At 35.3% G+C, this 11,347-nt stretch overlaps 1 protein-coding gene across 1 annotated transcript in view; it reads left to right on the top strand.

Annotated features, from left to right (window-relative positions):
- LOC107656212 (cadherin-like and PC-esterase domain-containing protein 1) overlaps positions 1-11,347 on the top strand; it is a 54,340-nt gene that overhangs the window by 18,679 nt on the left and 24,314 nt on the right. Inside the window, 11 exon segments of the mRNA XM_016443978.1 lie at positions 451-532; positions 3,011-3,095; positions 3,186-3,342; positions 5,215-5,345; positions 5,649-5,721; positions 5,892-6,056; positions 7,013-7,117; positions 7,356-7,507; positions 8,497-8,546; positions 8,689-8,875; positions 10,444-10,612. Of these exon segments, the coding sequence (XP_016299464.1) occupies positions 451-532; positions 3,011-3,095; positions 3,186-3,342; positions 5,215-5,345; positions 5,649-5,721; positions 5,892-6,056; positions 7,013-7,117; positions 7,356-7,507; positions 8,497-8,546; positions 8,689-8,875; positions 10,444-10,612 (1,356 nt within the window).

The following is an 11,347-nucleotide window of genomic DNA, read 5'->3' as shown; positions in this document are numbered from 1 at the left end:
GGGCTTGAACTGATGGTAAAACTAATGACATTATTTACTGTCTTTACATTTATTTTGAAAGATGAAGCTCGCGATTATGGTAAGGGGCATTACATTTCCGACGAGTGCTTGCGGTGTTCGGCCAATCACAATGCACTGGGTCAGCTGGCCAATCAGAGCAGACTGCGCTTGTCGGAAGGAGGGACTTTGTAGAAAACGAAGCGTTTGAGAGAGGTGGGGCATAGAGGACCTACAATAATGTACAGTATTTGAAAAATAATGTGTTTTTTGAACATTAAAGCATGTCAACATATTCTGTTACACCAAATACACAAAATAATGATCTTTAAAAAAACATCATATGACCCCTTTAAGGCATTACCGAAGGCTAACTGTTTTAAATGTTTTTAAACTATCCGTTATGGTGGTCTTGGTTAAACTCTGACCTCTGATCTCCAAATCTCCACACAGGTTAACATAATACCAGCCTTTGCAGGAGTGTTTCTGGACATGGGCGGAGTCTGCCGGTTTCTGACGGACAGCCAGTTGTCAGGTGAGCAGCAATGTTCTAAGCACTTCTTTAACACAGATACTGAGACAGTAATGTAATTTTGCAGCCACAACATTTTTTTTCATTTCAGTTTCGAATGACTTTGTTCCGTGGATAAAAAAAGGAGATGTTTTACAGAATGTTCACGCTGCTCTTTTCTGTACAATGAAAAAGCTTAATAAAATCACAATAGCCCATAGAATGTGCACTATATTTCAAGTATGTTGCAAGAAATTTACTTTTGTGCAAAAAATCGGATGGGATATTTCTCATAAAAATGAGGTTTCTGTCATCATTTATTCGCCTTCATGTGGTTCCAAACTTGTATGAATTTCTTTCATCTGTGGAACACAAAGGAAGATATTTTTTAACTGTTTTTGTCTTTATAATGAAAGTCAATGGGGTCCAAACAGTGTTATTGTAGTATTATTTATATTAATATTTTGAATTAGCTTTTATTTTTATCTTCTCAGTTTTCTTTATTTCAATTACCAAAAATGATTTTTAATAGTTTTAGTTTTAGTTAACAATAACAGCACTAGATCCAAAACAACCGCTTTGGACGCCACTGGATTTCATTAGATTAACAAAAACATTTCTTAAAAATTCCTTTTGTTAGAATCCTTTGTAATAAAGCATCGTTAAAAAAAGTCCAGTCTCAATTTACCTGACGTCTCCTACAATGCAGTGTGTGTCTGTGACGCACTTCTGTCAGGTGTGTATTTGAGTGTTTTAAGCTTGTCTCTGTAATTACTTATAAAGGTCAGTGTCAAGGGTGATATTTACCATGAGTAACTCTCTGCTGCAGGAATATTAAAAGGCAAGTGCACATCATAAATGCCATTTAATAACAGCCATAGTGAGTTATTGCTTCTTCAGAAAGTCGCTTTTTTCTTATATGTCAGAACGCTGCATTACAAAGCTCTTTGAACTTGATCATGCTTAATTTTACTGCTTTGAACCAATTATGATCATCACTTCTGAAAGACCTCAGAGGAGGAGGATAACAGTGCCTACTTTCTGTGACAATAATGACCGATTTTTCACCCGCTGCCCCTGCGGCATCAAGACCACCCAGCTTCAGAAAAGGAGGCTTTGTCTCCGACTCTGAAACAATATTGTCCTTCCTGTTGGCCTGACGCCCACAGAAACACAAACGATTGAGTCCTGGTGTTTGGGGTTTGGCTAGGCCAGGTTGTGTCCTCTTATAATGGTATCTGAAGGCAAGCGTACTGTAGAGTGCACAAATATACACATAACATGGACGGGTCAGTGACCAAGTTGAATGTAAACTCTGCATAGCTCACACACTTGGGTAGGGAGTCAGTGACCGGGACTTTGGCAGAAGCGTGGGTTACGGAGATCTTGATGTTTTTCCAAGTGTTTCATTGGGGTTTGAAATGGGGCCCAATGCTGGTGTGGCATGTGGTTTAACTGAACGAGGTTTGGAGATGTGTACTATAGACATGTTTGAGAGTATTAAGTATTGCTTGAGTTGTATGGTGTGGTGACATCCTTTCTCTGAGGCGGGAGAGACATATGTGTGTGTTTCTGATTAAATGGTGACTGGAATTGACTTCTGTTCGTCTTGAATTAAGTTATAATTGTAATCAGGTGATCCTAATCACAAATAGTGATCTGGGTCTAGCCATGGTAGCTACCTTGTGCAATGCCACAGAAATACAAACCCAGAGAATGACTAAATGTTATGTGACCCATCGTTTTTTGACTGCTTAAAGTTCAGCTTTGCCATCACAGGATTAAATTATATTTTAAGATATATTAAAGAAAACAGGTATTTAAATTGTAATAATCTTTCACAATATCGTTTTCACCATATTTTGATCAAATAAATGCAGCATTGGTGAGCATAAGAGACTTTTTTTTTTCAAAAACATTTAAAAATCAACCTTGTTTTAATCAAATTCTGAGGCAGAACTGCACAACTTGATGGCGAAATGTAGTCCCAGAATGAAAGTCATTCCAACATGGCAGACCAATCAAGAAAATTGTAAATTGCGAATAAACCTGAACTTTTTTGACCTAATATTTGTGTGTGCTGTGTATTTGTATGTTAAGATTAACATGCGGTTAGCTTAGCATCAAATTCTATTGAAATTATTTGTGATTAGTCTCTTGTGTGCTTCACATTTGTGTTGCAGAGTTATTGCCTATGTAGACTTATGAGGTTACATGGCTGTTACCTATGTAAACAGTTAGGAGTAAGGCAGCTCACTATGTTTTAGAACAGAGCTGCAGTTTACGTATCACAGAAGCAAAGCCTGCATGTGAGAAATGTGGCCAGACGCAATGATTTAATAACGTGGTATCTCTAGACACATGTCTGCAGGTCTTTGTGGAAAGAATTGAAGTAGCTTTGGCCTTCATGTCGATACATGTGCTGTGTGTCTTCCTCACAGAGGAAATCAGTGTGCCAGAACTCAGACTCTATCCACTTCTCCCGTCTGTTTTCCATCTCAGGAGTGACATTACCAATACGTCCTTCTGCCTGCGCTTTTTCCACATCTCCACAAGAGGGAACCCCAAATGCTGCTGAAGATGAGTGGTAAGTCATGTCACATCTGAAGGAAATGGCCAACCAAAAATGTTACAATGTCAATTTTCTTTTCAGCGTTATTGTGATTGTATCCTACAGGAGGCGGCCAATCACACTCAGCTATTCGGACATTCAGAGCATGAATGCCACCATAAACGTATACGTCTTGGTTACTTCGGCAACACCGCTGACCGCTTTTGTCCACCGCACAGCCTTGGTCAAACCCCACTTGGATAAAACTAGTTATGCCACCGAGGTAAGAAAGCATTCTCCTTGAAGTGAAAGCTGTAAAATGATTACAGTTAAAATAAAACAATATCTGCGTCTCAATACTCAAATGAGCTTAGAAATGATTATTAGGTGCCTTTTAGCTATTTCAATAAGCTTTATATTTTTAAATCAGATCAGATTTCAGTCTTAATATTGCAGTTCGGATCCCTGTGCTGCCGTTTACTGATGATAAAGGCTTGGCTAGGCATTGATTCCCCATGTGATGTTTATTAGGCCTCCAAGGCTGCCAAACACCGCTCTCATTGCAGTTTAACGCTCTCTCTCTCTGTGTGTGTGTGTGTAATGCCAGATTACTGAAGAGGCTTCAGTCAGAGTCCTGTAAACAGCTGGAGGGCACATTGAGATCTAATAAAACCCAGATCATGTTTACTGAGTTTCAAGAGTTGATAAAAGAGCCCTGACAAACAAGCAGATCACAATAAAGTCTTCATAAAAGTCTGCTCATTCCCCTCTGGTTCTTGGTGTGCGAGTATGATATAGAGCACTAGCCTATCTTATGCAAAACTTAGTGTTGGACCACTTGTGTGCAACAGTGTGTGTCCTTGTGACAAAACTTCCCTTTGGTGACATCCTCATTAGAAGTAAAAAAAAAAATAAAGCTGTATAATACAGCTAAATCTATATATGGGTCAAAGATAAGACATCCCGTTTTGGTGAACACATCAAATTAATTCACAAAAGTGATTTTATATACACAGAATGCATATATGTACAAATGAAACAACGTACTCATTCTGGCCTGCACTTACTAAAATATATAAAAGAATAAGTGATAATACTGAATTTTATTATATTTTAAATGATTAAAAACTTCTTGCTGACTAGTAGGTAAAACCTAGGCAAAGAAGGGAAAATATTTAAAATGACAATGAATTAGTATTTTAGGGCAGCACTGTGATTCTTAAATAGTATTTTAATGTCATCTAATGATTTTTGTTCTAAATATTCTTGACAAGATTTTTTGGTGCAAACTACTGTTACACTGAATGATATTTTTTCTGTAAATCATGGTAAAAATATATGTTAGTCATTATTTTTTGCTCAGAGAAAAATAAAACGGGGCACATTCTAATATATGAAAAATAAAGCTGCATTAAAATTTCATTGATGGTGTTTGAAAAGCCATTTTTTGTTTTTGAACCATATGTACAAATCAATTGAGGTTCATGATTTATTATCCGTTGACTGTAGTAATAGACTATTGTTCTTCTACTGCCCTCTAATGGCTGTGCTCTGTCATCACGCTTGGAAAGGTTTCTCTGTCAGGACTTAATGTGTTGATACTAGTATGTGTGCAAATCACTCATAAAGTTAATAAAATACATACTAATATTTTTAGTACTCACAAACATTCTTGAAATCAAACACTGAGATGTATTAAAGTTGCTATTAGCTACATAGGCCACACACTATGCAAAATTATTAACATGACATAAGCCGAATTGGTAAATTGACAGTTTTTGACTTCAAAATAATTGCGTTATAGGAGCTATATAAGTGTTTCACCCAGAAATTAACATTTTAAAATGAAGTTTTAAATGACCCTTTAACTGTCAACAAGTCTCAGTATGGTTTGTGTGGTTATCGAGTTAAAAAGGATAAATCTCTTGTCCATGTGGGAGAGTTTTTGTCTTAGTTGCTGTATCTGCAGCTGTAGAGGTATGAATGTCTGCCATTGTTAAATCAGTATTGATGAACAGTATTGCTGGTGTTGAAATTGCAGTGTTCTGCTTAATCTGTTTAGAGAGGCTGAATGATGAAGTAATGAGATCTCTGTTTGCCTCTCAGCTTTTAGTTTATGTACTGCGTCAGACTGATTTAGACTCCTCTCTTTCAGTTGCAGGTATTCTTTAGAGAAAGACTGGGTCCTGTTCTCTCTCATAAGGCCATTGAACACATGAATCACGTCATCAGTGACATCCTGAAAGCTGCTTTATTAACCACAAAGGACAGCAGCTCCTCGTCCAGGTCAAAAACACACAATTCAACCAGAAAATGTCCAAATTTTTAAAAGGATAAAAGAAAGTCCATTTTTAAAGAGTGTATTATACGAAGTTTTTAAACATATTTAAACCTGATGAAGTTTTGTGAAATTAAGAACTTTTTTTTTTTAAATTAAATTAAATTAATTAATATTTTTAAATTTTTAAAAAAAGCCATTATTATTATTATTATTATTATTAATTTTGGGGCGAATTGTAATTATATGGTATGCATGCGTTTTGATCAGTGAATTTGTCAAATTTAGTTTTTCTGTGTTGTTTCTTATAGGTGTCAGCTGTGTTTTCAGTTAATGACCTTCTCATTGCACTATAACTCTTCTCTTCATCCGGTAGTGGTGAAGGTAAGGATAAACACCCACTTTGAATTTTGTTTGATGAGGATAGATGTTGAAAAATTACACACAACTGTACAGTAGATGATCTCCCATGCAAGCTCTCAATTTGACCACTAGATGGCAGCATATTAATACACATTCACATTTATTATTTGTCTGCTCGCTTTCTGTCTCAGCTTCAGACTGATCTACACTTTGACGGAATGAAGGACCCTCACTTTGACGGACAGATAGCCAAAGAGTATATGCTGGAGGATGTGTTGAAACTGCTTTTCCCAGCATGCAGCAGCGAGGCTGTGGAGCCTAGTTTGCCATTTAGAACAAAGGAAGAGAACCAAAAGGTAAAACTCGCTTCAGTTTTTCCTGGTATTACCATATGCAAGTGAACTAATTAACACAATTTTTCATTAATTATTACTGTTATTATTTTTTTAAAGGACATAATGGAAGTATTTTTTTTCTTGAAAGGACGCATGCAAAAATTTTTCAGTTACTGAAGCTATTGTATAAATATGGAGAAATGTCAAATGACAAGTTTTAATGAGATAAAGTTTGTTTTCGGCTAGTCTGATCTTAACATGTTTGCCCCATGAAGCAACTTGCACCATGTAAAATAAAACAGCTTTTTTTTAGGACACTGATGTGACTGCTGTAATTTCATTTAATTTCTATTTCAATAGAAAACATGAGCAGATTTCATGAAACATGAGCAGAACAAATTTCATAAATCCATGCATGTTTCTTTCACTCTCATACAATATTTGTCTCCGTTAAGAAACCTGGAAAAAAAAAAAAGACCTACCGGGTGATTATTCTCTTTTAGTCATTATTATTATTATTATTATTATTATTAATAATAATAAAATAATGATAATAATACATTTTGATTTACAATCAAATGGATTGCTGTCAAATAAACATTTGCATTTTCCTGCAAAACGAAATGTCAGAATAGCATAATTTCAGATATTCTTGCATTTCTAAATGTGACTTTTTTCCTAAAGAAAACTTGATGTTAAAATGAAAATATAAATATATATTTATTTTTTACATTTAAATATTTTTATTTATTTATTTGTTTGTGGAGCCAGTGAAAATATAGACAATTCATTTCAGTCAACAAAAAAAAATTAAAAAAAAATTTTTTTTAAATGGTTTTATCGTTTCCCATACTTTACAAAGTCAATTTGTATTTTTGTTCCTTTTCATTTTTGTTGCTTTGTAAAATGCAGTCGTTTTTTCAAGTATATCAATAGTGTTCATTGTTGTGGTCTAATTATTTGAACTTGTCATGCAGTACAGTGACTGTGAAGGGCCAAACGCTCTGTGTCTGCCTCCAGATGAGATGCATTTATTGCAACAGTTTAATCAGCACCTCAAGAGACCAGGACCCTTTCAGCTGGTAAAGACACATTTTATGCACTTTGAAAGATACTCGTATTAGCTATAGCATATTGATGACTTCAAAGCTTATTAATATGGACTAACAGGCACAAGTGTAATTGAATTGGATTTAATGTAACATTAAATCAGACTTGTTTAAAGGCTATTTCCATGTAAAATTATCACATGATAAACCTGTATGTCCTTGTGCATTTTTGTCTGTTAAATAAATCGAGTGTGTGTGTGTGTGTTGGCAGCTCTACCCTACATGTCCTCTTCCTGACGATCCTCAGCATGATCTAATCCAGACAGAGTCCCTCAGCGCACAGGATTATGGATGGAGACCAGCTCTCATGGCCCTGCTCCAAGAGCTCAGCCTTTACTACACGAGAAAACATCAGATTGAAAGGTTACACACACACACACAAGCATATACTTACACGATACTTACACAACACGACATATTTGCAGATTCCCCAGATCATATCATCAAACCTTATTCTTTCTCCAGCGATGAAATGAGTTATGCTGCAGGCGTGCAAAAATTCTGGAGATAATATCATACAAATCATTATTTTATATTCAGTCATTCTTAATGGTGACCTGTTGATTTAAGCCTGTGGTGCTTTGGGTCACCTGCAGTCCAGTCAAAACATTTATTTTTACAGATTTTTTTTCCCCACCCACAATAACTCCCAAACCTCATGATGTCTTACTTTTATATATTTCTTTTGTTTTGTTTTTAATTTTCTCACTCTTACACACTATCTGTCCAATAGTAATACATTTGGAACTATTTACAGTCAAATAAACATTTGCATTTCCCTGCAAAAGTATAGACATAACATAATTTAAGATATTCTTGCATTTAAAAATACTTTTACCTCTTCTAAAGGCCACTTCATGTTAAATAAAAATATAAATATATTTTTTGCCACATTTTAGCAACTTTTTTTCGTTTTGTTTTGTGGAGCCAGTATAAATATAGACAAGGCAAGTACAAATCTGTACAAAAAAAACCTTGAGCCATATTGATGTTATCTGTGATGATTGGGTTTGTGTGCTGGATGGTGGGAAGTAAATTGTCTGCATCTGTCTGGCTGGATGGGAATCCAAACCGGGACACAACTCTGTTCCATGATGATATAACGGTCTTTGAGCATCTTACTTCATTGATTGATTGTCTTTCAAACAAATTAAGATGCTTTTTCAAGCCAGCACTGATTGTTTTTATATGTTAAAAAGAGGAGGGAAAGCCATAAAAGGCTCGCTTTTGTTATTCCTGGAAAAAAATCTACTAACGTCCCATGCTTCCAATCACCTGCGTTTAACAGACCATTATAGAGCACTTGCTGAGTTTCCTACTAAAAATGACTGTGTTTTCTATAATTCCAACAGCTTGGATGACCCAAAGAGCCCAGAGGCTTCAGACCCGCTGTCAAGAAAAGGCAAGTAGCATGTGGTAACATATTAGCCTGACTATGTGAATTACAAATACACATTTGATTTGTTTTTATAAAACACCAACTGGTTTTACTTAATATGAAAATTCTAATCAACTATTAAATGTGCCTTACTCCTATTTTCAAGGGAGATGTGTTGATCCCCACCTGAGGCAGTTGTACACAGACCCTCCGATGGTGCTGATGCCAGTGTTTAATGCATGGGAGAAGGAATATCGAGCTGAGGTTCCGTTTGATGTGATAACCATTCGTATCCGGCCAGAACCAGTCAGCCCTCATTGCCACATTCACCTGGATGAACATCTTGGGCCCAGGTAAACCAAGCACAAAGGGCATAACCACAAACTCAGCTGCTACATTGTAGAATTAAATACTGTGGCATTAAAATTTAGCATTACAGATTAAGTTTTGTGGTCAAAAACATGAAAACTTCACTGTATGGGCTATGCAACAGTGTTGTAAAACACAGCAGCTTGAGCTGGGAAACAATGAACAAAGGCTCTGCGGTACGGTAGTGCCGTCGCTGCCTTTTTCTTGGTAATCAGATCTGGCTTCTTATGTGTCAGCTCAAGCTCACTTCACCATTTGATTGATTTATCAGATTCATTTATGAATTTACTTTCCCATGCCTGGCGAGTCACACGCATACATTTAAAATCCCTGATTACTGCCTATTAGACTCTCTTACAGCCTGTAATCTTTAATACTCACAGAAGGGAAAAAAAGCTTTTACATATTTAAAGCTGATCCTGACCCAAGATTATAACAGGAGGCTGAAGTATTGGGCATTTATTTGGTGTTTAATAAAGAAATTTTATGATAAAAAAAAAAAAAAAAGAGTAGCCAACAAATAACATGGCCATGAAAAATAAATTATTGTTAGTGAGAGATTAAATTAAATGATTAAAATTACACTAAATTATTAGTGAGAGAATATACTAAGTAAAATTAGGTAAAATTAATAATGTAAATGTTAATAATGGTAGATAGATAGATAGATAGATAGATAGATAGATATTATTCAATTACAAAATTATAAAAATTTAATTATTCTGCATGCAGGTTTTTTTTCAATCAACTTATGAATTGTTTTGACATCTAAAATAAATGGTTTTATTCGAGAACAAATATATTAATTGTAATAATTATTTCATACAATTATTTATTTACAAAGAGAGAGAGAATACTATTTTCAACAAGATTTTAGGTAAAATTAATAATGTATGTGTTAGTCATATTAGATAGATAGATGGATGCATGGATGGATGAAGGGGTAGATAGATAGATAATATTGTTTAAAATACTTAAATTGTACAGTAATTCAATTATTCTGCATTCAGTTTTTTTTTGCCTAATGTTTTGTCAGGCAACTTGTAAAATGTCTCAAATAAATGATTTTATTCCAAACAAAATATTTGAATTATGATTATTTCATAAAATTATAATTTTGTACTGTACAAATCTATGAAATATTATAAAATATTGAATTATTTAAAATGACTGAATCAACCTGACTTCATTAGATTATACCATAAAAATAATGGTTTAGATCACATAAATAACAACTTTATATAACAACTGCAAGTGTTCATTTGTTAATATTTCTACACATAGAAAGCAAAGGGTTGACTGATCTGTCTGCGAGCAGTCTGGGCTGTCTCCTTTCTCAAGGTTTTGTGAAAGCACAGCCTTATTTGTCCACGAGTGAGGGGTCACCTGTTGACTGGGCAGTTTTAATCCACAGTAATCCTCCTCTCCTGTCATGATATCAGTAAGCCCAAAAGCAAAGGGAATGTGTGTGTGTGTTTGTGAAAGCGAGAGTGTGTGTGCATATGTGATAAAGTACAATGAGTTTCTCAGAACTCTTCTCTGTTTCCTTCAGGATGGCAAACTACCCGGTTGGCCTGGGCAACAGCAGAATCAACATTCTGGTGATGGACGAATCAGAGGCTGAACCCGTCGTCATGACGATATACACTCTGCACATATACCGCGAAAGCAGGCCCAGTCTGCCAATGTTTGATGAGTATGTGATGTGCAGCTTCATGCAGGTACGCAGGACAAACACACACACTCTCACCAGCTCCTCCCCTAAACACTAACACACACATCTGTCTAAAAGGAATTTGTCGGCCAGTTTATGAAGTTTGTTACATTCCTAGGTTATTTTAAGCGCTGGAGATTCTTATAGTCCACAAGAGGAGGTGCGGATCTCATATTTTTCATTTCATTTTTAATGCAGTAAAGTCTTTAGAACTGATTCTGGACCATTCCGGCACTTTCTTTCTCATGGATGTTCAGGTTTCAGTGCCTGTTCAGTACCAGTTAACTGATAGCGCTGATCGTCATAAGGGTCAATTTTTTGAAATTGAGATTTATACATCATCTGAAAGCTGAATAAATAAGCTTTCCATTGATGTATGGTTTGTTAGGATTGGATAATAATGGCTGAGATACAACTATTTGAAAATCTGGAATCTGGGGGTGCAAAAAAAATCAAAATACTGAGAAAATCGCCTTTAAAGTTGTCCAAATTAAGTTCTTAGCAATGCATATTACTAATCAAAAATTAAGTTTTGATATATTTACAGAAGGAAATTTACAAAATATCTTCATGGAACATGATCTTTACTTAATATCCTAATGATTTTTGGCATAAAAGAAAATCGATAATTTTGACCCATACAATGTGTTTTTGGCTAGTGCTAAAAATATACCCCAGCGACTTAAGATTGGTTTTGTGGTCCAGGGTCACATATATATTTTGCCTGATTTTCTTTTTAACG

The sequence above is a fragment of the Sinocyclocheilus anshuiensis genome, unplaced genomic scaffold (assembly GCF_001515605.1).
Source record: "Sinocyclocheilus anshuiensis isolate Anshui unplaced genomic scaffold, SAMN03320099.WGS_v1.1 scaffold183, whole genome shotgun sequence".
In the NCBI taxonomy this organism is placed as follows: Eukaryota; Metazoa; Chordata; class Actinopteri; order Cypriniformes; family Cyprinidae; genus Sinocyclocheilus; species Sinocyclocheilus anshuiensis.
This window is presented reverse-complemented; position numbering and strand designations above follow the sequence as displayed.